Consider the following 26,146-nt stretch of genomic DNA (forward strand, 5'->3'; position numbering starts at 1 on the left):
CCTGCAGAGCTGGAGCTGATCCTGTAACAGGTCCTCAGCAAAATGACTCAGCAGACCTTTGCAAAAAGTGCTTATGCAACGCTGCATTACTGGGGTTCTTGCTGTAAAATACAGCTCTACGGGTTCTGTGGATTTTGGAGGTTTCCAGAGTTGTGGCACCCTGTGATTTGTCTTTGCTGACTGCAGGAACATATCGCTGTTCCTAAGCTGGTCCTCACCCCCTCATCAGCATAATTCATTCCCAGAGTAAGAAGCTGTTGTAAAGAAATTAGCTACAAGTCTTCCAGCAGAGTTTATAGGTTCGTAGGCCAACCCAAGCGGCAATTAATTTAAAAGAAGATGTGATCATTTCCTATCTTTTATGAGCATTAAATAATTTTTTTTTTCTTTTTGACAAAAAATATTTGACATGTCAAAGGAGTAGAATAAGAGCTGATAGTATCTATGGTATTTTAAAATATGAATATCTTTTATAAATAAGAAAATCACTAAGTGTTAGAAAAGAATAACAGATACGGCATTTTAAAAGCTGTTTTTCTTTATAACTCTAAGTGTAGAGTTTCAGAGAGAAAACACTAATAAAAATTAGTCAGTCATCATTATGATGTCATTCTCATAATTTCCCTTGAAGTAAACTAGCAAGTACAAATAATATTTGTAATGTCTGACATCATCTATGTAGCTTTCCATATGCTCAGACTTTAGGTTAAATTTAGTGATGTTTCCCATTTGTTAGCGAGAACACCTTCTGGGTGGAATGGATTTCATTAAGAAAATCTCTCTGAAGTTAAGCCATCTTTGTAACTTGTTTGAAACAAAACAAAACCAAACCCCAAACAGTCTAGGAATGATAGGGGTACAGCAGTAGCAATTTGTCAAAAATGTGATTTTCTGTAAGAACCAAAGTTTCAGTCCTGAGTCTTAGGGCTCACATGAAGGAAGGAACCATGCTCTTTGGTGTGGCTCTCTCCTAAAAGAAATACCGTCATCATAATTGTTTTATGTAGAAAACAATTTCCCCTTCCATGTGACAAATGCACATTTATCACAGTTGGTCTGCAAAGGCTCCTTGGAATCAAACTTAAAGTTTTAGAGGAGTCATGGACTCATTTTTTGTTGCTTCAGCATGACTGGCTCATCAGCATCCTTGTCCTTAGACAAATATCTGCCAGTTGAGTTAATTTGTAATGGAATTATTGACTGGGATTATATCTTTCAAGTCATCTTTCAAAGATATGCAGTACACAAATGATGTGGACCCATTTAATCCAAAGACCCCTGACAGCTTTTTCAAATAGTCCATTGCATTACTTAATATAAACTTAAAATTTAAGTAAATATTATTCATTATTCCTGATTTTGTTGTTGTTGTTGGAAGACTTGGGCGTCTGTTTTAAATTATGTCATTATTTACTCTTTTGCATTTGAATGGACATTAGCTAAATGTGACAGTTATTCAAATTCAAAGTAGAAAAAATTACTAGAGTTGTCAGAATATTGTAATACCCTGATATATTATTCCTTCATTAATGCCAACATTTTCTATTACCCTCCCTTCCCCCTCAAAAAGGAATAGGAAATTCACACATTTGCAATCTATACTTAAGTACTGAATGGAACAATTCTTGAAAGAAAAATAGCTAGCATAAACATAATTTCTTCTTTAGAAATATGAGGTATGTAATAATTAGTAGAGCCTCACTAAAGCTACAGAAACCATATTCCCTTAGGAGAAAAAGAACAGTAACTTCTGAAAAAATGCCAGACTATATACAGTTTGCTATATCTGAGGAATAAAAATGTAACTGCTTAAACATATTTAAAAGTGGTAAATTCACTTCCTCTACAAATTCATAAACTCAGAAATATTTCCTTGCAATTGTTCTTGGAACTGATAGAGGAAAATCTCCCAGTGACACACCAAATGTAATAAGTGTAATATGAAAATTGCCCTTTCTGCTCTGAAGATTGAAAGAGAGCAGATATTCCCCAGAACACCAGCAGGTTTCCCTGCTCCCTGCCCATATGGGCTCTTCCCACAGTCTCCCTGCAGGAGGGACTTATGAGCCTCGTCAGAGCTGACTGTATGGAAGGAATGTGGGCTCAAACATTTGCAGGCATGCCACAGAACCTCAGCAATCCAGTCTCTTGTTAATTACAACTAATATTTCATTATGTTGTGGAATTTTCAGCTACATAGCTGTGTGCACACATCGTAGTATGTCGTGTAGCCACCACTTGCAATTAAATTACAAGCCTTGTGAAGTATAAGAGGTGTATTGAAAGCTGAAATTAGTAGAATAAAGCACTGCAAGTAGGTTTTCAGCTTTTTAATTTGAAACCTTCAGACTTCTTGATTGCAGGGAGAAGTCTGAGAACACAAATCAAACTAAAAAGTAAGGAGGCAGTGAATTTCCACTCCCCCTGTTTTCAAATGAACTTTTTAAGCACGTGGCTTTTAAGCCAATTTCATGATTTTGGAGTCTGTCTCGTGTGTGTGAATGGACAGGACTGAAGGTACTTTACATGGCTTATTTAAAAATAACATCCTAACCCAAGCTATAAATCACAATAAGTATTTAATGCCTTACGTATATAATAAATATTCGAGTCTAAGTATCTGGTTACAGCAGTGATTAAGAGTTCTGAAAATCAACCCCCTAAAGGACAGTCTTCAGTGGAAATAGTGTGAGTGGTGAGGCTTCTTTCACACTATTCTGTGCACATCTGCAGTTCACAGCCATTAAGTCAGCAGTATCACAGCATCTGTTACTCCTGAACTCTGATGCACATCCATGCACTTGGCAAATTTCATTTGAATACTGCTGTTTGAGGAATTAAAGTAATTCTTAAGACAGAGTGGAGCCAGCCTGATATGAAGTTCTAAACTTTACAGTGTTTAAAGCAGCTTGATGGGTTTTATGGTGGGAAGAGAGAGTGGAGGATAAGAAAGATATCTTGGGGAAGCTATCTCTGGATTCTAGTTTTTAAACAGAAAAAACTAGAATCTTGATCTTCGTTGTGCTGGGGAAGAACTACCTCTGACTGGATAGCCCAGCCAGAAGGAATGAATCAGAGCTACAGATAGAGATCCCTGCAGACTTTTTCTTTTCCAAATCCCATTACATTTGCAACAATGCAGGCAGGGAACTGACTGGCTGGGGACAGCTCTGCTGAAAGGGAGTGTGGGGTCTCGGCAGACAGCGAATTGAACGTGAGCCAGCAGAGAGCCCTGGCAGCAGAGAAAACCAGCAGCAAGCTGGGCTGCTTAACAAGAGCACAGGCAGCAGAGAAACCCCTCATCCTCCCTTCTCCCTGCACTCAGGAGGCTGCAGAGAGGACACTGCACCTGCAGCTCTGAGTTCTGCAGCCCCTCAGCACCAGAGTGGTGTCACTACACCACAGTGAGTCCTGTGTAGGGGGGCTGGGGACTGGAGCATTTGCCCTCTGCAGAGAGGCCACCAGAGTGTGGCTTGTTCAGCCCAGGGAATAGAAGGCTTCAGGACCTTGTTCTGCAAGTGGGGTAGTTAGGTGTGACAATGATATTAGAGAATGACATCCCCAATGTCCTTGGCAAGAGTCTGTGACTCTTATGCTAGTCTAGGGTTTTTGGCAAAACATTTCTGTGGTGGCAGGTATTGTTGGAAAAACCTAATTCATAAAAAAACCCCAAAACAACAAACAGTTCAGGCATCTAATCTAAAGATTTAACCTATCAAGCTACTTGTTATATTGTTAGGGATTTTTTCTCCTTTTCTTTTTCTGTTTTTACTAGAATTTCTAGTCTTGACTTGAGAAGGGTTCCAAACAACCTTCATAAAGATCAGGAGAGGAATTCTGCACTTGATTCATGACAGAGACTACAATCTTCAATTTGCATATCCCGGATAATGTTCTTGATCTATATAGAGCAATAAGTCCCTTTTACCAAACAATACTTAATTTCATGCAGTGGCACAGCAGGTCTCTGTGAGCAAGGACCATTGACTTTATATGTGCCTTTGAAGCTGCCTCTCTGAATTTAATTGTATTATTGTATATTGCATCCAATATTTTGTAATTTTATAAGCTTCCCCAGAAGCACATCTTGACAATTCCTAGTTACTGTTGGAAATGTTTTCTATTGCATCCAGCCCTGGTACAAACCAGCCTGTACATGTGAGTCTGGTAGCCTAAATGAGTTATCAAGTCACCAAGCTTTGCAGCATACCTCAAGTTTCACACAGAAGCTAATTTTGAGATGCTTGGTTTTGTCCCACACAGAAAACAAGCACTAGCACAATGTTATTTCTGGACAAGGAATCTGAAGCAAAGATTAAAGGTGATTGTTCTATAGGCTACCACATCAGCAGACATAGGTCCTACCTGCACCCATTTTTATTGACAGTAGGCCCAGTTCCCTACCAGGAAAGCTCCATGGCTGCTGTGTTTTTTGTAAGCAATAGGATAATAAATTATAGCAGCAGAAAAGCTACAGGCAAATACTTCATTAATTGGTGCTGAATCGAAACCATCAAAGCAGCAGCATGTAACAGACAAGTGATTATGTTGCTCAAATGTCATTCCTTTCAAGTATGACAATTCAATTTGTTAAACTTTTTAATCAAAGAAAAAACAGAATGAAAAGGCAACATTGCCTTCTCTAAAATGTAATACTTCACCTATTTCTGTTAGATCTTGTTTTTACCAAATTAAATATATTTTTAGATGCTGTCAAAACCCTTTTCAATACTATTTTGTTCAACTATATCTTGCTGTACTGCTAAGGATGCTGCTGAGTTAAATAGTGACAGTGTTCATTACCCAAATATCTCTTTTAGATACCGCTCAATAACTGCATTTTATAGTTTGTTAGATTTTTGGAGTTGTCACTGACACTTCTTATATTTTTTCCAGAATAGAACAGAATAAGGTCAGAGAGCTCTTTGTGTGTTGAAAGATTCTTTATGTTATATTGAATTACTGTGCCATTTCATTACTTATATTTAAAAAAATTTTTCTAGACTTCCTTCCAACACACTCAATCTTTTATCACCAGCAAATTCAGACACTTAGTTATGAACTTTTCAAAGTAACAGCTGATTTTCTGGAAGCAATACAAGATTACACATTTTAAAATTATTTTAAAGATATGGATTATTTATTTCTTCTATTTGTTTTTCACTCCTACTTTAGAAGTGTACTGGAGATATGTCCAGAGGCATTGGTATAGTGCAGTTCTTGCCTGAGTGCAGTCAGAACCACAACAGCTCATGCTGTTATTGCAAGAGCAGCAATCCCTCATACCACTTCAGAAACACCAAATAAAAACTTCTAGAGATATAAATTACTTTCTCTTCATTATCTTACAGATTCTTTGACAGCATTCTGTTTGTTGCAAGAAATCAACATTTAAACAAGATGCTTTTTTGGGCCTAATTTCACAATTCTCCTAATTTTTCATCTAGGATTTTTTGTTCTCCCTTCTCTGTTATTTGCAGGATGACCTTCAGAGCCCTTTAAAAGCCAGATTCAAAGATGAAATTTTGTAAAAACAAATAGCACAGCTTCATTACCTTCACTACTCTAATTTTCAGTTGCTTTCGAGTACTTATATTCAGGGTAATTTATGCTGGTGCTTTCAATGATTTCTCTTCTCCCTCTTTTTTTTTCCCCCCTTCTCATCCTACAGGTGGAGAAGCAGCAGATGTTAAACACCAACTATAGGATGTGCTTTTCTCAGTTTCTCTTATGGAAAGAAATCAAGTTGTATTTTTTCCTTTTATACTCCATTGGTCCCCCTAACCAGCCTCTGCCAAAGATCATCACTTAGCTTGAGGAAGTTCTTCTATTACGATGTCTTTAAAAATTCTCTGTATTTTTCCCTATTTGTCCTTTAAATTTCCTCTCAAACCTCAGGATGTTGTTCTACCATGAATATTTATGGGAAACTCCTACTTACTCTGTCAGTGAAACAATGGCAGGATATAACCCTTACTCTGGTGTTCTGAATTTATATTCTGCTCTATTAGTGCCACTTGAGTTGGATTTCCATTTTATTATAGGATTATTATTTTTTGGGGGCCTGAACATTCCCTTGTACCTTGTGATATTTCTCACCTTCTTGATTCCTGATTGTTCCAGTATATACATATTTTCCCTGAATCTAATAAGTTACTTTTAAAGAACCTCCATGCTGCTTCTATGGATTTTAATTTCCTAACTTTCCCCTTCAGGCTATTTCTAACTTCCTCAATATAAAAATCTTCCTTTTTTGAGAAGTACTTTAATATTATTACCTTATGGTAGGTTCCCATGGGAGGATGTTGAGCTTAATTACATTATGGTCGCTTTTATTTAGTGGCTCAACCATGTTAACTTCCTGAATCAACTCATGTATTTTGCTCAAGATCTGCATCAAGACTAGATTTGCCCTCTCAGTATTCCATAGAAATTGTGATACCTGACAACTGAAAGCCCATGATGATGCCCAGTAATGTATCTCAAGCAATCAGTTGTTGTTGTGCTAAGGTTCAGCTGAAAACAATCTTTAGTAGTGAACTATATGGTAGTTCTGGAAAGCAGATTGAAATATGGTTTGTCTTTGAACTAGATCCACTGCTTCTCTGAACTTATAAACATGACTTTGAAAGAATGTACACTGTTTTCCTGATTAGAAGTCCCTTCTCTTTTTTTTTTCCATTACTCATTTATTTCAACCCCAGTTTTAAAATCTATCTCATTAGAAAAGCATTCTTAATAACAGAAGTTGAAACAAATATAGACATGTGTATCCTTGTTCAACACAGAGCTGTTACTATTACATGTTATGAGAACACAATATTTGGTATTAGACTCAATTTCTTTATTATTTTAAATCCCAAACTGATTACCTTAAATCAAACTTTTCTTAAATTTTCCAAGAAAGGTTTGCTTCATCAATGTTATAATTTGTGGTTCACATTTCGAAAGAAAGCTAAAAATAATTTCTAAAATAGTGTGTCTTTCTGACATAAACACAGCTAACTTACATTTTTGCAGTTTCCAGGATTGTTTCACTTGTACAAAGCAGTAAAAGTATCCTGCTCTTTCCATTTTTCTCGTACTATAAGAACCAAGAAAGCAGGAATTTGTTTAGCTCATTGGCTCCATTTATCCTGAGCCAAGACCATGATCTTGGAAACCCTAACTTGGCTGAATACAGTACAAAGTTCTTTGCAAAAAGCCAGTGCAATTAGAACAACACAGTGTATGTTCAGTCTCAAAATTAAGACGATAAAGTTTCAAACAGCTAGAACTGAAACAAAGTATCATGGACCCAGACCTTTAATCAGTTGAACACAAATCCTAATTCCACTAGATTTTGATCAAATGAAGAATTGTGTGCTTGAGGACAGCATTAAGAAAACACTATTCTACCTTGTAAATGGGCAGAATTCACACAGAAAACAAGGAAACATAATGGAAGAAGTGCAAGTTTTGTGCAGTCCAGCCTTGGGAGCTCCTTTGAATACTCGAGACAGAGTGATACTATAGCACAGCAATAGCCTCTGCACTTTCTGCTTTATCACTGCTTACTGCTCAGTGGCCATACACATTTGCTAACCAAATCAGCACATTGCAGACAGTTTTAAAACCCAGTGCTTCAGTTCTGAAGCCCTTTTTTTTTCCCAAAACCCTCCCCCTTGCTGCATATTTAGAACATAACACATGCTTAAGACATTCTCTTCACTTCTATAAAATCATCTGTAATTTCTACCTTGATGAACTACAACACTTAAGGAAATCAAATGAATAAAATTCAGTACCAAGGATTGTAGTTCATGATGTTTCAATTCACCTAAATTATTCACGGGTTGTTGAAGGTACATTTTTGTTTTATTGAATAAAGGAATTATCAGGCCTTATTAGAAATAATTTTAGTTCTGCTCAGATTGAAAGTAATTTTCTTTCATGCATTCTGTTTGGGGTTTTTTTTGACCATTCACATAAAGTGATTTCAGAAGTTACTAGGTTAGTAAGGAGCAAATTAAGTTCACTTCCCTTAGTCATTTGCTACCTTTTTTTCCTTAGGATACTTACTCCTGGAAGTTGAAATATTTATGCAGATGGCAAAATAAAATATGTACACATTGATTAAATGTATATGCATTTTATACAAAACAGAGAATTATATGGATTGTATAGAACTATGTTACTTTTGTTTTTTTATTTGTACCATAGAAGTTTAATAAACTACTTTAAAAGCAAAAATTTTTAATGAGCAATATAATTTGTAAGGAGAATGTATCTCTACAAGAAGTGTTAAACGATGCAAGTTACAAAATGCTGACTCACTAAACTACACAAGAACCACAGTTTTCAATGCTTCTGCTTCAAGGATGACATTACTTTCAAATTAAGTAATCCATTCCACATTTCTTTACCAAACATTTGTAAATAAAGGGTTTGGTCCAATTGTACCTGCGGTCCTCCCAGCCCCACAGGCCTTTGGAGAAACATGGATCCTGTCTGTGGAATAGTTTTGGTTTTCCCCACTGAGGGAGAACCAGGAGAGGGGTAAAACCCCGCAGGGGCTGGTTTCTGTGAGGTAGTTCCCTAATATTCCCTACTTTTGGATTTGTCGGCTGCTTCAGCCTTTGGACATGATGTTTGGAACTACCCTGGGTATGGCAGGGCTGTGATCTCTAAGTCACTGTAGGGGCAAACTGGAGTGATCTCCTACGTGGCTTGTTAAGGTTTATTTGATCTTCTGGCTTATTTACCCAGGCACACACCTGCTTGTTACATGAGAGCACCGTGACTTCTTGCTCCTTCCCTCAAAAAGTCACTGGAGCAATCCTGTCCTGATAATATTGTCCTGTCATATCTTGTAAGGCCATTATGGGGAAGGAAAACAGCAGCAATGGAAGTTTCACATCACCTCTCTTCTGATCTGAGATTCTTTTGATTTGATGAGATCTTTGAAGTGCTCAGGGTTTTAACAGCCCTAAACATGGTGTGCTGCTTGATAGTCAATAGTGCTTGGGCACGTCTTCAACCAGGCCTCTGTGAGGTGAACAATACCATTTTACATTCATTACTAACAATTAAGCATCCAGTTTGTCATGATATATATTTTATTTAGGGAAGAACTCAGGTAAGTACTTTTCTTATGTGGTTTGATATTAAATAAACCTCTTCTCAAACTCTGCAGCTCACTCAGATCCATGTATCTACTACCACTTGTGTGTTGTCTCTGGGCTGTTACAGTGATTGAGAATCCAGCTGAGGGAGATTCACCAAATTTTTAAGAATGCCAAAAATATGAAAGTTTTTGCGTGATTTACTCCCTCTTTTATTCCTTTTCAAGGCATTCAGTTAGCATAAAAATAATGATTATTACATAAATTAAAGTTGTTGCAATTCAGCTGTAGGGATTGCAGTCCAAAGCCAGTGAAGACAGATCAAGGTTTTAAAAAGTATCTGCTGTAAATTAAAAACAAATGGTTGAAAGTATTTTGCAGACCTCTCTCCCACAGATTGTATATTCCATTTTCCAAATTAAATCTAAGAGAGAATATTACTTTATTGAGATTTATGGAATAATTTCTTTAAATATTCCAGCAATATGAGAATATAGGCAGACACTGACAATGAAGAAAAATAAGTGTCAGCTACTAAGCGGTTTCATCTTTTGGAGCTTTTTATGTTTTTGGTAATGGGAAAAATTAGTTCTGACTGCTTTTTAAAGCTAAAATTATATATAAACCATTAATTAGGGGCAGATCATTTGTCCAACTTTTACTGCAGAGGGGATAAAATGGGTGGAAAACATGATAATATACCAGTGCTCCTTGGAAGAAGTGTTCCTCCCTCAACCCAACTTGCTGATCCTGTCTAAGGAATAAGACTTAAGAGCTTGTGAGAAAATGTGTGTAAGAGGATATAAAAGAAAATTGTTCTGTGGCATCTGGGGGAAATATATATAGGAATAGCAGTTGGGCTGTATTAACTATGAAAGTAAATGTGTTACTCAATTTTTCACCTCTTTCAAGACAAACACAGGACCCTTTTTCCATGTGGCACAGTACAAGGGATGTAACAAAAGGAAATCCTAGCTCTGATGGACAGGAAAGCACAGAGAAGTCCCAAGGACACAGACTGGTTTTGAGAGCTCCAGTGTGTCATGGATTCCCGAAGGATTCTTAGGACCTCATTACAGTTTTTGGGGTGTCCAAGAGCTTAAAGGGATGATGAATCCCGGAGCCTAAGTGGACTGTTAAACCTCCTCCCATTAAAGAAAAACATGTGGTTGAAACTGTGTTGGCTAAAAACCATGGAATTTTCTGCGTAACTTTATTCCTTCTTTGCCATTTTGTGTTGGCTATCATGATCTGCCTGTTATATTTCAGCAAAAGCAATAATTTCCTTTTAATTAGATAATTGCCATGTTATTCATTGGTTTTGATCACTTCTAAATTCAGCTTTTGGTTTTAACAAATGTAGTTTCAGAAGATGATGGATTTTTACATTTTTTTAACCGCTAAATGTTCAAAAAGGATTTGTACACATAACAAAATTAAAGTAGGGATTATCTAGCACTGTGTGTGGGATACAGCTATAATCTATACAGAGCATGGAAAAGAAACTGGCATTCTCAATTGCACTGCACACATCTCAGTAATAACAGGGTATGAGGCATACAATTTCATGGAACACCCACAATGAAAATTATTCTTTCCAAACAGAGAATTGTTTTGGAATAAGTTAGGTTAATTGGCACCATGGGATTCCTCTCAAGGAAACACAGAACATTAAAATCTACACATGTGCATGTAAAATGATAAAGTATTATCTTCTTTCCCCTCTCAGCTCCTCCAATCTGAGACACGCTACCCAAAATCAACAGACACGATTATGTTTTGTTGATTCAAATTTCCTCAGAATAAACTGGCAATTCTTCATCTGGTCAGCTTACAACCTGAGAGCCACTGCACTGTTCCACAATTGCTAGCTTGAGTATGGTTATCTAGTGCAGGCTCTCACAGAAAAATAGAGGTCTCTAAGAGCTTTTGGCACATGCTTTTTAGAAGGTAAAAAACCTTCATTTTTAACAAAGCTATATGGTCCTAAGATAAAACCTCTTTCAAAGGCCTGTTGTGTCCCTTTTAGGATGAGAACCAAAATCTGCAAATGGTTTATCCAGAGAAATCCAGGCATATTTCACTGTCATTATACAATCTTTGGTTAAAATGCAGTATTTTACAGTGTCTGAACGCACTTAAAGTATATTAAGTCCTCGCAATAGCAACGTCACCCTCTCGAAAATTACAAAGAACTTATCACTGATTAAGAAAAAAAGTCTTCCTTTTCATGAAGAAGGCTGAATTCTCATGCAGACTGTTGTGTCTGTTTTGTTACTGTTTAAGGTCACTATAACCAATGATATTCTACATGGTTTATCTTTAAAATGTCCTGATTTTTTCACATTTGGCCATTTGCACACCTTAACCATTATTTCTGTCTGAGTTTTCTGCTCAAATTATGTCAAGACATTTAAAAGCAATTAATTGTGGTGCCTAGTGGGCAGGTCACAGGTGAGGTGTGGCCTCAAAAATTATGTCTGTTGTGCCACAGGTCTGACTGCTGCTCTTCTGACCTCTCAGATGAGTGAGAAACCCCCATGTCTTGTGACCTGACATCACTTCATCTGCAAGTCCTGGGCTGAAAAACAGTCTTCATCACTTCCCTGTCATCACTTCCCTCTGCAGTCCCCAGGAGAAATCTGAGGTCTGTCATTTTTGCAACAACACAGGTAACATAGTGTTTCAGTTTCTCACCAAAGACATGCTAGAGTGCCCCTTTTCATACACTGAAAGATGAGTCCAGGACACCCAAAAATACCCCACAGGTATCACTGCTGTATGTCAATAATTTCATTCACCTTGCCCCCCTGCCTGGGCCTATGCACATGTCTTACATGGATTTACCATTTCATTACCCTTAAAAGTACAGGAGCAGGACAGCAAATAGAGATTGCACCCAGCACTGATGCAATTAATTGTAGAATGGAATGAAAATGAAATCTTAGTTTGTTCATCAAAGAATATATGTCATACTTAATGTTCTGTGCCTCAATATTGTTATTTTAAAGGACTATCCCCATTCTTCATATAGAGCTGAGAGCTTGGTCTGGTAGGACAATGAGGATTTACTATCTGAGTTTTCACAATCTCTTTCTGAATAACTCTGAAGAATTGCAGGCTCATTGGGTTGAAGAAGGAAGAAATTCATATAGGACCTCTCAGTTGTCCTTCCAGTGCAGCCCGGAGAGAAATACAACTTTCGACTGCTCCCCTTTCTCTCCATATATCAAAATAAGCCCTTTTGGGACTAACTGGTCATGAATTTAGTAGCCACTGTAAGTTTGGCTTTCAAGGGAGCAGAGAGCAAATAACCTTTGTGGAGAGTACAAGCTAGTGCTTAGTGGAAGAGAGCACAGCTTGTTGTGATGTCAGGGCAAAAAGTTCAAGAAAGGTTCATTGATTTCAGCCTCATCCATGTAAGTGTTCAGAGGAAAATAAATTGAAATTGCTGGACTTGGATGGAAGGACTAGCATAAATTATGTGAATTCATCTGTCAGTAACATAAATCCTGTGGATACCAATGGACAGTGTATGTGTTAACTTAGATCTGTCTGTGCATCAGCAAGATGCAAGAACAAATGTACACATCTAGTCAAGAGGAATATATGAGAAGTTTTATCAGTGACAGAATTGAGCAATTCAGCAAATAACACAAACAATCTGATTCCTACACTAAGTTTTAAATAGATTTTATCCCTGGCTTAGTGTAGATTTTGTAGCCACTCCTCACTGCAAAGACAGCACAGCCTCTTATAAGCTTCTTGGAGCAGGCTTTTCCAGTGCTGGAGGTAGTGGCAATTTAAAGAAAAAAATATCTGATTGTATTTGAATGACCTGAGTAATACATATTCACATGATTAAATGTCACAGAATCACAGAATCATTAACTTTGGCAAAGACCTCTATGATCATTAAATGCAACCATTAACCCAGCACCTCCATGTTCACCCCTAAACCACGTCCCCAATTGCCACATCCACCTGCCTTTTGAACACCTCCAGGGCTGATGGTTCCACCACTTCCCTGGGCAGTCTGCTCCAATATCTTGACACAACCATGAAGGCACAGTAGATGTTCCACTACTAATCATTCATTCCAGAAAAAAGATGCCTGTGGTGACCAGATGCTTATTTGATCCTGAGAAACTCTGGAATAATTGGCTCACAGCAGCACAGTTAATATGTTTAATACCTGACAGTCTACTCCCATATTCATATTGAACATATATATTGCTGTGCTCCACAGCAGTCTTCATGGCAGCACAGAAAATTCCTACCTGAATCACTGGATCACTCATTAATAAGATTCTGCAGGACTGAAAGCACTTGTGCTCTGATTAAAATACTACCAAAACACAGTAAGAGACATATCTAACTTTTAACTCATCTAAAGGCTATTGCTGGGAAATTTGCTGAGCATACTTAAAATAATTGTCAGATGTTTCTATGTTTTTTTTTTTTCCCTGCAAAGAGAACTGACTGTTAAAATATTTGTAAGGAATTAAGTAGGAATATAGCATTTTAAAAACTTTGGGAATTAAAAAAACCTCACATAAAGTAGTCTTACTGATATTAGTTTAACAGCAAGATGAGCTAAGAAGGTGAGTATGGCTTAATATTTAGGGGAAGTTTCTGTTTAAGTGATTCTGACAAGTAAAACCATAGTCTTAGATCAGAGAAGGTGACACGGGTAGAGTTTAGCTCAATGGTGATCTCTTGATATCACTTAACTGAGACTTTCTGTCCCTTTCCCTTCCCTCCCCTGCTATGCCCTTTCTCCTCAGAGACTTTGCCCTTTATCATGATATTCCCATGAGATGAATGAGAAATATTTTATTACTAGATAAAAAAATATAAATAACTGAATCTCTACACAAGTGCAAGTGGTAACTGCACCATGGCAAATTTAAGCACCCCCATTTTGTGGGGGTTTCTGCTGTCAGCGCTGTGTGAGGCAAAGTGCAGCAGAGTGCAGCCGTTCTTGCTGGCTGAGCAATTTATGACCCTGTAGCCAGCAGATACACACCAGAGCTGCACCAGAGCTTAGTCACAATCAAAAAGAAAAGAAAACAAAACAAAAATAAAGTGCAATAAACTGAAAATAACCTAAGGATCAGAGATGACAAGCAACTGAACATAAAGCCCTGCTGCAATTCTGTGCCTAAAGAGCTCATTTAGTCAGTGGATTTATAAGTAGAAAATGACCTTCTAACTACAGGGACTTGATTTTACCATTGGCAGCAGTAAGATGTAAACTTGGCTACTTTGTACAGTTCTGAGGTCCTTAGTTTTAAAAGGATTTGGGGAAGTTGAATGATTATAGGGAAGGACCACAAAAATGATTTAAGGACGAACAGTTGCAGCCTAGAGCTACTTAGCTTTTCAGAAAGTATCCTGAAAGGTGATTATAGCATTTAATTCCCAAGAGAAGTGCTAAGTTCCTAATTTTTTTGTAGTTGCCAAACCGTACCTTGATGCCTTCCCTTCTGAACAATATATTTTAAACCAATATATTTTAGACCAATACAGGGTTTTGTGCTCAGGAGAGAAGAAAGTAAGTGAAAATTGATGTAATAGGTTGTGCTACATTTTATGGTGATTGCTGCTAACCTAAAGGTTTCCAAATCTTAGGAAATAATACAGTTAATAAGATAAAATACAGTCACAGGAGTATGAAAAGTTGGAGAACTGCTACAGCATTGATCATTTTTCCCTAAGTTAGATACAATCTTGAGTAGCAGGTGATTGGACTGATCTTGTAATAACAGCATATTCAGCATTGTTACATCTCAGGAAATCATTAAATCCAAGTGTTTGGAATGTTTTGACACTTTTTTTTTCCCTGCTGAGAGCATTATGAGATAAAATCAGATTTACATGATACTTTTGGAGACTTTAATTTTCTTGCCTAAATTTTGACAAGCGATTCAGACACATCAGGTCTAAATTTTCTAGATAATTGATTAGGGTCTCCTTAAATGCCACTTAGTGTTACCATTATTAGTTCAATAGCTTCTCATTTCAACTTTCTGCCTCTTTTCTACTTGGCAATAGTTTAAAACCGAAAGAAAATAACAGCAGTGAAAAATCAGACAAAGAAAAAATGGGTTCTAATATTTTCATTAAATATTTGTCTTTGCTACATAACATTGAAGGAAGAACTGTAAAATGTTGCTCTGCAACTAACAGCTCTGTTCACCACAACACAATGGAGCAGTAAATCACCAAAACAGGGAAAGCAGACTTTTAGTTTGGGTGTCTTATGAGGTTTTTTTTGGCAAAAGGTTAAAAGGTTCTTTCTTTTCTTCTGTATACACTCAGGATAGTTCACAATATTAATGGGTACGTTAATATATTAGGAGATGGAATCGGTATTTTCTCCACTACACTGGGCTAGATATTCCTAAACAGTTGAGCCAGCTGCATGGCCTAGATTTGGGTTACAGGTCCATGTCTCACTCATGTCCTCGCTCAGCTTTAAGGCAAGACCAAGGTACAAGGATTTTTCTTGTCACCACATTCCTGAGGCAGGGGAGGAGGTGACAGGAGGGGCTTGGCCAAGTGTCCACACACTACAATACTTATGTAGCCAGGGTGACATAAAATGCATTGGAGAAGGCACAGATGTTGAATGAGCAAATTCTTGATTAATATCCATTCATGGCTTCCAACTAAGATTGATTCTTAACCTTTTTATAAATTTTTTTTAAATCTTCAGGAATCCTGCATCTAATGTTCTCTTGAGTAGCGCCACCAAGAAGCACAAATCACTATCATCCATTCATGGAATCTATCTCTGTTATGAAATATTTCTCCACACTTGGGCTAATTCCTTCTGAGATACTGGCAGCAGATAAAATTATCACTGCTCCTTTTTAATTTGAACTCCTTAAAATTCAATCATGTAACTGTCAGTAATTGTACTGCAGCAATAGTTTTCAAGCAGAGAACCTCAGTGACTTCAATGAACATTAAAAGCCAATGGACCAATAAAACTTGGGCAAAGAGTTGTACCACTCTTCTCACTTACTTTCTATTTATATCCACAGATCTTCCCAGGAATGATGGACAAGAAGCAAGCCCAGACAATCCTATTGATGGGCTTAGGGCAGCAGAACCCGTGAAGAAGCCCTACAAAGGTGCTCAGTACAATGTTAGGGGCTTCAAATGAATTTCATCAACACAGGGACCAGTAGATCCATTAGAGAAACAAAAAGGCATCTTTTTAGGAGAGAAACATGACTTATTGTTGTACAATGCAATCTCTTCTCTTCCTCTGTTTTTGTATATTGTCCTCCTTATCTGACTGCCAATGCTGTAGTGAGTGAAATATGTTAGTGAGATCAAAACTAACCTCCAGAATTATTTTTATGAAGGAAATATATCACTTCAGTTTCTTGGTTATATCAGCTTCAGGATAGTTTTAAGTTGATTCTTTGGAACAGATTTGCTAATTTATGACAATATAATGATTTTATCACCACTAAATTTCCTCTTGACATTAAAAAAGAAGACACAATCAACCACCACAGTATTATTCCATCTATTGATATTATAAGTATCTTAATGGGATAGCTGTTCAAAATTCTTTTCAGAGGCATCAATTTATATTACCTTTGATTCAACCACAGCTGCATTATTGGCATTGTCATTATCATTATTCTAATTATTTACTGGGTACAACATATGTCTCTAAAAGTCTGAAAAAGTATTTTTGCTGTTTTTACTGTCACTGGAGTTAAGTTTTTGTTTGTATTTCAGGTACAGAAAGAAAATAGCAGAAGCAGCTTTTTTCAGACACTTGAGTTTAAGAGAGAAAATTTTTATACTTCTTTTTAGGGGAAAAAATGTTTGCCTTTTCTTGCTATTATTGCTCTGAGGCTGGAAAACAGATGAGCAGTTTTTGTTTTCTTCAAAGTGTGTACATCCAAATTCTGGCACTATACATGGTTCCTAAGTGAGCACAGAGGACACATTCCATGATGTCTGCACTGTGCAAGTGGATGCAGTGTTTTACATAGTGGTTTGTTGAGGTTTGTGCAACTGTTGACCGTTCTGCACTGCCTGCTGAAAAATCACTGTCCACAGAGTATTCTCCATTACTGATTTCTAGTATTGAAGTGTGTAACAGGTAAGTAAAACCAAGTACTCTATCAAGTAGTGACAATGCTGCCATTGCCACAGTGATCTCCCATCCTTGTGGGTAAGGGGCCATGGACAATGATTATAGGAACTAGACTGCAGAGGATAAATGTAAAAATGTTTAAGAACCCTTGTTTTAAAACTATGGTTTAGGTTATATGGGGTTTGGGGTTTTTGATTTATTTATTATTTTATGTAATGTACTCATTCCACCAATTCTTTACTCTTTCTGTTTAAGAGGTGGAGTCCTGCTCCTAGGCACATTCCCTTTCTCCTTCCCTGCAAAGTACATAAAGCCTCCATTCTTGCCAGCCTGCATTAAACACTGCAACACAATTATCCTCAGTCACTGGACTGTTACCTCAGGGAATTAAATTAGACTTTCTAGCTTAGAAGCATCAAATTATTTACACAAAATGTTATAGTTGAAACAGATCCAGTGTAGAGCATTACATGATAATTTTTTAAAAAGATCAGGTCATGGATTTAAAACAGAACTGAAAGTTGTATCTGATCCTGAGGGTACCTGTTGGGAGTCATATCAAGCAGGTTAGTGCCTGTTCAGAAGCATGGAAAATCAGGTTTCCATTTAGCCTTGTCTCTAAGTTGCAGCTGTAAAAGTTTCCTTGAGAAAGGTTTCTTTGGGACCAATAACAGTTCTGTGGAAATTTCACTGTCAGTTTTCCACAAGTACAAGTGATCAGAACTTTTGGTTAAGAAATATGAAACAGCCTTAGATGGCTGTTCAAAACTACCCTTGATAAGTCCCTTCTGTTTGGATATCTTGAACATAATGGTTATCTTCAGGGGCAGAGAGTGAAGCATTCAGCAAAATACATAATCATATAAAGCAGGTTTTTTTTCCTGAAAAAGGTGCAATATGTTTCATTGCTCTCTTTTTCAATACACACTAAAAACCTCTGAGATTTTCTCTCAGAAAAGTCTATCCTAATTGGCCCCTTGCCCTTACAGCTGAAACAAAATTATCAGTTAACGTGTGCTAAGCATTCCAAATTGACCTAGTTTGTTGCAATTATCATTTAAGATCCCTCTGTCAAGAGTCTGTTAATATAACTCATCCATGAAGGCTTTTTGATGCATAGTCCTGAGTGTTCTCGACATAACCTGATTACAACTTAAAACTTCTTTAGATATCTGAATTTTACTTGCATTACCACTCTGAATTGTGACAAGAAATCAACAGGGAACAACACTTGAATTCCACCATTCCAGAAGTAAAGTATCTTCCAACAGACTTAAAAGTTTTCCACTGGTACTTACCCCATAACTAGACGTAACTTCTCACCTCCACCTTCCAACATATTCCCATCAGTGCCCATTCCCCACGCACTGCCCCAGCCACAAAAGTGTTCCCAGTGGACAGGAAGGAAGCTGTTCATCCCACCAACCCTCATGTCTGAATTTAGAGGGTCAGTCACTTCTATGTGCCCCTCCAACACACTCAGTTTTAGAGCAGCCTCCCACCCAGGGAAGCTTGTGCTACATTTGGGGTTGAGCCAAGAGGGAATGAGCACCGCTGCTCCTCTCCAGGGCATCCCTGACCATTCCCAGGCCCACTCCTGTGTCCAGCTCTCCAGGCATCACTGAGCATCTGGAGGACAGGGGAGGCCCTAAGCCAAAGTTGCTCCCACTGGCACCACAGCAAGACTCATCTGAATTCAATGGGCTGGAAATGAGCCCAAAGGATGAAAATACAAAGATATTGCTGAATAGTTTCATTTGAATTTAAAGTAAGGAAAAAATTGAAGGGAAAGAAAATAGTTTGATAAGAGTTACAAGATGCTGTTTTCCCTTCCCACTATGAGTTTTCACTTCTTTGCCAGAAAGAACTCTGGTGTCTCTTGTCGTTACTCTTTTTTGTTATTTAAATTTAATTATACCTAAAAAATATGCTTCCCATTTCTCCCATATACGTGCTAAAATAGAAAAAGGTAGAGGTAAGTATAAAATCCAACCTTTATTCCACTTTGAACAAGCTTGTGTATATCCAAAAAAGGTTCCTTGAGTATGTCTCCTTCCGGAGTGAAGATCTTCACGTATCCTTCTTTCTCAAGAATAAAGAGGCGATGGGATCCATCCCCACAATGTACTGCTCCAACAGGCTGCCTTAGTCCACTCACAACCTCCTGAATACAGAAGCAGTTGTGCTTGTGTTTTCTAAAGAAATTTAAAGAAATAGTGAGACATTTCTTCTTTCTCATAACCATGACACAACAGTGTCCCTAAAAGATAAAATTATTATTGTGCAATAATATTAAAAACAGGTTTATAATAAAACATTTTTAATATATTAATATGTATAAATTATTCCCTTGAATGTATGCAAGCACATAATATAGAAAATCAGCTTTAACTTCACTTGAGGAAAATTTGGTCTGCATACAAAAAAGAGAACATTAAATAAACTTAGATCCAAAATGTAGAGCAATGGGAGGGGAAAAAGTTGGTGAAAGAAGAGAATAATTTAGAAATACAGAATTTCTACTATAAAATAAACACAGTAGATTTCATCACTTGGATAAAATTTAGATTCTAATATCCATTTTAAAATTATGACTTATGATGGAATAATCTAATTTAATTATTTTCACAAAAAAACCCCTCCACAAATGAAATAAATTGAAGATCATGATATAAATTTACTAATAAACTTATTGCTGTTTTTTAGTAATATTACATTTAGGTACAGATTACTTCCCAGAACTATGAATGATCCATGGGCTGGACAATAACCAAGATCCACAGGGTGGATCAGAGCAGGATTCTAACACCTTTTCAGCAAGGCAAATATCAAATTGTACTGAAGTGCTGAAGCTCGTGTAACTTTCTCTTTTGACATACACTAGCAGCAGCAAAAGAAAGTCACATCTGGAAAACACAGCTGCTCAGCATAAGCACACACGGAGCTGTTTCACTGTGAAAACCACAGGCTTTGCTAGGGGTTTTTTTCAGCATTAAACAGCATTTATCTTTATGAACCTGCTGATCTCTTCCTCTTTGTCATATTCTTCCATGTGGTCCAGGGAGTTAGAAGCTGGCCCTCGCACTTGTTTTCTTGGAAAATCTGGAAAGCACACACCACCATCTTTTCTTGCATAGTAATAGCAAAACTCATCAGCTGTAGTTTGGAGGAAACCTTAAAAATGCAAAAGAGCATACAAATATTTAGTGTGTTGTCATGTCTGCAGTTTTGTGTCATCAAACTCATCTTTAAATAGATTATAGTAGAAAAAGACATTTTAAACAAAGGACTATCTGCAAAAAGAGAGTCTGCTCTGGGTAAACGCAAATGTATAAACACAAACTGAGCATTGCCTTTTACAGTTTATTCATCTGTATTTGTATTAAACCTCATTTTCAGTGTGCTTAAGTTTCATTCAAAATAGTTCACTCACTAAAAAATTAAGAGACAGAGTTCAGAGTTGAGGCTGTGACACACTTCTCCCTAATTTTAACCCTATCAATCAAGTGTAGTATCTGCTGTAAAATAGCCTGAGCAGCTTCTGTTTAACTTTTTTTAAATAAGTGATTAGTTCTAGTCAATATCTCAGTGAAGACTTGGTAAAAGACAAGCAGTAAAAGTTTTGTGGAATGCTGCCAGCAAAGGACATTGGTTGGAGAGGTGAGAAGTGGGAAGTAGTGCTGAAAACTGCACCATGTTGACATCCAGCTGATCTCTGGTTGACTCCCAGCATTAAAGTAGCTGAGCAGTGTCCCATGGTGAAGTCTACTTCCTCAGCCCCATCCCCTGAAAAGGGGATATGTCTCATGCTGCACTGCATGAAAGGTGGTCCTTGGGTTTTAGGTTAAAATGGGAAGGGCTTTGAAAACCCAGAGAAACACAAAGTTGATAAAATGGGAGCCTTTGAAGAAAAACCCTGCCACTATTGCTGTTACTTTCTTGCATTATGTTAAAGGACGTTAAAAAAAAATCTGTTTCTGTTCACAGACCTATTTCTAGTCATTTCAATCCAGGTTTTAATCAGGAATATTAAATCTAAGAAGACAGACTCTGGCCAGTTTTACATGTACTATTTCACCAGAACATTGTTGAGATAATATGTCTTAAGTTACCTACGTTCCTGTTTGCATTACTGGCAACTGTCTTAGAATGTACTATAGTCCAGGACATAACTCATAGGATACACAGAATTAGCACTTAATTGGAATTAGAGGCCTAATTTATGCATGGCTTTACCACTTGTGAATAATGCAGTAATCCATAGATCTTGGCCATAAAACCTCTGGCTTACAACGTACAATAAGAACTGATCAGGGACAGCTGTGTTTCGTTGGAAAATGCCAATTTCTTATGAGCAAAGCTTTTTCAGAAACATTATCAGTTTTGACAAAATTTTACTTAGCATGATGTTTCTGGTCCAAGCTCAAACTTCTGGTCTAAATGAAAAAGACAGAACCAGACAGCAAACCTTGTATCACTATACTCCAATGTCTTGTAATTAGGGTGTTTCATTAGGAAGAGGAATATTCAGGTCAATGCCCCTCATCTGTCAGGCAAGAGTTTGACCCTAAGTCTCCCATTTCCCAAGTAAATGTCCTAACAACGACTTTATTAGCTATCCTGGGGTGGTCTCTCTGTGGCTTTCTTCATGGAAAATTTCGAAAGAGTTCAATTTCTTCCTTATGTGGAATAGGAAAATTTTTTTGGATCCCAGAATTCTTGTGGAGTGAAAAGCCTTTCCCACCCAACTATACTTCTTTTCATATATATCTTCCTTTAAAAATATTGGAAAAAATGACAGGAAAAAGCCTGCCTTTGATTTCTATAAAATAATATCTGGAAACACATGGTAGTGTGTTGTGGTGTAAAAGTTTAATTACCATGATTTGGAGCTTCAGTAAATTTCATCTCTGAAGAGCTGCTTTTAATTTATAGTAGTTACTTGGAGAAAATGGGAGATGTAATTTCAAGTGGAACAACTGAAGAGGAATTCTGATATAATCATAGAGTAGTATTCCAAGGCTTGAAAATATAAAATGCCAAAATCAAAGATAATCTAAAATCTTGCTGTTGAATTATTTGACTTAAGAATACAGGGGTTTGTCTTTAATAATTTATTTCTCTAGGCACACTGGGTCATTTGAAAAAATACAATAGCAAATTAGAGGTGTATGATTACTAAGAATTTCTAGAATTTTCCAAGTATACAATTTACTAATCACTAAAGATAAACTTATTTTGGTTTGAGTGTTATCTTTAGTCAGGGAAACCCAGAGCAGGTTGTGATCATGTTGTTCACTCAGAACATGTCCATTTCAAATAACAATCAAATGCAAACTCACTTGAGCAGAGCAATGCCTTTTCTTGTATGTAAGACTGATCCCTTTGCCTCATGGAATATTTTATCATGCACTAAAGTGCATGGTGCACTGCAGTTGCCTTTTGCTGTTTAGCAAACCCATCAGCAGATTCTAAAAAAGGATAAGGCTCATGGACCATTTTCATTAGAAACACTTGTAAAAAAGTGGGGCTAGAATTAAACTATGAAAAATGTTGCATTACTGGAAGGAATGTAACCTTTGTAAATACAGCTTCACCTGTGCATTAAGGGTGGAATCTTGCTATTTTGTTTTATAAAAAACATAGTAAGTTATAAAAAAATCCCCTCAATTTCTTATATATGCTCCATTTAACATACTGACAGCTTAACTGAGGACATTTAGAGAAACATTTGCTTCTGCACTCCTATCTGCTTGTAGCCATTTATTATCTTCTTTCTCATGCTTAGATTGTAAGGTCTTTAGTGTACAGTTTGCCATTTTGTTCAGTTTGTACAGTGTCCAGAAGAATGGTCCCTGACAAGTGCCCCTAAGCACTAGAATTGTTTGGAGAAAAGGAAAAAAAAAAGTAATAGGGACTGCAACCCTTGGTCCTGTGTGAATTTCTGTACTAACTAATTTATTTTAAAAGACTCATACATATTATTACAAATTTCCTACCAGCTGTGTACGCGTTGACAGAGCGGTGCCTGTGTTAACAAAGAAAATTGAAATCACAAAGGATGATTAAACATCATGTTTAAGTGTCAGATTTTGCACAGGCTTGCATTTCTATGCTAAACTCTGTCTTGCAAACAAGAATCCAACGACAGGCTTTTCAGTTAAGGCAGCTACAGTGAAGGCTTTCTGTGTTCGCCTTTATAAAACACTGTGGGAATAAATTGCAAGATTAAAAGCCTTTTCAAAGGAAAACTGCTCCCAGCTGATCCCCACCTCCTCTCTCCACTTGTATTTGCAGCCAGTTGTTCCTCACACTGTATCTCCCTTCCTGTCCTATCTTCACCAAATTCCACTTTGCTGGATTCCCCGATTATCCATTCCCTTTCCTCTTCTCTCTGACACACAACTCCAGTGCCATGGTAGCACGCGTCTCAGTCTTTGCAGCAAGTCAAAGACTTTGCATTGCACACAGGATTGAGTATCATCCACTCATCTGAGTAAACCTGCACTGCCTTTGAGGGCATCTGGAAATCAGGCTCACCTGCTTGATTTCCGCTGTGACCTTGAGCATAGAGTTCAACATTGTGTCAAAGCAGCCTTTACCTTGTGGGGTTTTTTTTTCTGATTTGCACCTTTGACAGCTAGATGTGAATTTGTTCACAAAAGCCCCACATTCTCCTCTCTTCTCAACTGCCAGTAAAAACCAAAGACGTGATTTCAGACAGTACTAAGTCCACTGGTAGCTCACATAATTTCCAAATGGTTTTCAAGTGGCTGGTGACCCTCTTCTCCTCTCAGACACTGCAGGTTCCTGCACACAGGCAGGGCCAGGGTCGATCCCCTTCATGCTCTTGTTACCAGTAGCAAATTTACCACCCACTACTATTTTTCTGCAGGTTGACTGTGTTGACTGTGACTATTAATCAGCCATGTTAGAACTTCTGGAAGTGCTCTGTGAGTTGTAGAATTTCTTAGAATTCCAATGTTTTGGGCTAGAATTCCAACATTTTGGAAGACCCTGTTTGGTGCTTGAAAAATCCTATCAGACATCTGTTCTGGAAATGTCTGAATTTAGATCTGGGCCTGGATCTGAATTCACCCACAATAATCTGGAACCCATTTCTTCAAATGAAAATAACGGAGGCCAGATAGCTCAAAATCTCTCCCATGTCCTTGGACGGCACCACGGCTGTGGCACAGGTTTGTTCCTTAGAATATGCCACTTCCAATGGCACGGATCAAGTTTCTGATTATGTCTAAAGGCAGAATCAGCTGTGGCTTTCTTTACTATCTGTATTAGTAATAAATATTACACAGTCTTCCGTTATGGAAAGGGAAAACTTAAAATTCATATTGACAGAAGACACTTCATTAAATCACTCTAACTCCAGTGTCTCCATCAATAATCTCTTAAACTGAGGCTTGAAGTAAAGATTAGGTGAGAAATAATCAGAACAGTTATCTGGAATGAAGCAGAGAAGCTCTAATCTCAAAGTCTTGGTGAAACATTGCACCCTCCTGCTCATCCATACAATCCTAACAGCTTCCGATATTATTCTGCTTGAATAAGGAATAAGGTCCACTTTTTCTCTCAATATTCCTTAAGAAGTTGGTGGAAGTTCTGATACAGTCATAACTGGTGGGCAAACTGCTGTCTTCAAAAGAGTTAACCAAGGATCTGCTAGAGTTTTCATCTTTGCAGGAGACAGAACATAAATGAATTTGTGAAGCTAAGTCATGAAAATAACTGATGCATAATTTCTCAGCCTTCTTGGTTAATATGTCCTGCTAACATTTCAATCCCAGAAAAGATGCTGGCTGTCTTCAAATGTTAATAATATTTCTCATTTGCACAGGACTTAAGGGATAAAATTATTTTTGTAGTCAGCAATTTCCTTAAACTCTGTTGTATTGGTGTTCAGAAACAATTAGCACTCTCTAATGGAGGAAGAGTAATTATTCGACGTTTTAACAAATGCACAGTGAATCATTGCCAGAGACCTTGGGTTTGGGGGCCTGTTAATTTTCAACTCTTTGTAAAATCCTCCAGGCTAAGCTGAAAACACAGCTTCCACATTTTCTATTTTTTTTCTTTCTTTTGCAATAAATGTTATTACGGATATTCAAGTTTTACAAGGAAAACAGAACCCCCAAATAAGTTATTTTAATTATTTATGTTTCAGAATGTACAAGACTATGAAACTATATTAAAATCCTATAGGCCATCTTCTCAAAAAGAGGGACCTGAATCTTAATGAATACCTTTGAGAAATGCTAGAATAGGTATCGACGACCGTGAGTGCCAGTCAACTCACCAGATTAATCCCGTTGCTGGATGTAAGCATGCAACAAGTTTTTGTTAGTACAGCCTACTTTCAGGACAAGTATTTAGAACAATTATTAGCATCTGATTGATGTAGGAAAAATCCTATTTTAACTGATGGTAAAGTATTTAAGCTCTTTTGCTGCAAAGCACAGTGCTCTGCCCAGTGCTAAAGTTATGCTTTCATCTGGTTATCTTTCAAGGCAACCTGGGTGGTCACAAAAAGCACTTGACATCTTGATGCACTTCAGCAGTTTTACATATACACAAACTTTGTAGAAAAATAAATTTGTCATTCGTCACCACATATGTTGATCTGAGGAGCAAGGTTCCTGTGGCTGTAGCTCCTGTGCTGCTCAGCCCTTTCTCATTCTCCCTCCCTGCCTCCACCTCCTCCTTCTTTCCCCCTTTTCCCTCTTTCACTTTTTTCAATTAAATAAATTGTTTCCTCATAAACACAGAATGTCACAAAACAACTCTGAGGGTCTCGTTGTGTAGAATATGAAAATCATTTGTGCTAGCTACAAACTCATGTCAAAAATGTCTTTGTGCCGACTTCTTATATGGGCCAAACATTTAGAATATCTAATGT

General features: G+C 37.4%; 2 protein-coding genes across 5 annotated transcripts in view; one reads left to right on the plus strand and one right to left on the minus strand.

The window, feature by feature from the left end:
• ANAPC10 (anaphase promoting complex subunit 10) overlaps positions 1-16,411 on the plus strand; it is a 141,389-nt gene extending 124,978 nt beyond the window's left edge. The window contains exons 6-7 of one of the 3 annotated variants that reach the window (XR_004082963.1): positions 11,599-11,751; positions 16,157-16,411. The gene's annotated coding sequence lies outside the window, so the exon portion shown is untranslated. Of the gene's footprint in view, positions 1-5,671; positions 5,751-11,598; positions 11,757-16,156 lie in introns of those variants that run through there. The other 2 variants (XM_031066410.1, XM_031066411.1) reach the window with 2 other exon arrangements.
• Positions 1-26,146, minus strand: part of HHIP (hedgehog interacting protein) — a 67,890-nt gene that overhangs the window by 40,142 nt on the left and 1,602 nt on the right. For both annotated transcript variants that reach the window (XM_031066406.1, XM_031066404.1), the window contains exons 2-3: positions 20,250-20,406; positions 19,226-19,427 (exon numbers count right to left, since the gene is read on the minus strand). In XM_031066406.1, coding sequence (XP_030922266.1) covers positions 19,226-19,427; positions 20,250-20,406 — 359 coding nt within the window. The remainder of the gene's footprint in view (positions 1-19,225; positions 19,428-20,249; positions 20,407-26,146) is intronic.

The sequence above is a fragment of the Geospiza fortis genome, unplaced genomic scaffold (assembly GCF_000277835.1).
Source record: "Geospiza fortis unplaced genomic scaffold, GeoFor_1.0 scaffold11, whole genome shotgun sequence".
Lineage (NCBI taxonomy): Eukaryota > Metazoa > Chordata > Aves > Passeriformes > Thraupidae > Geospiza > Geospiza fortis.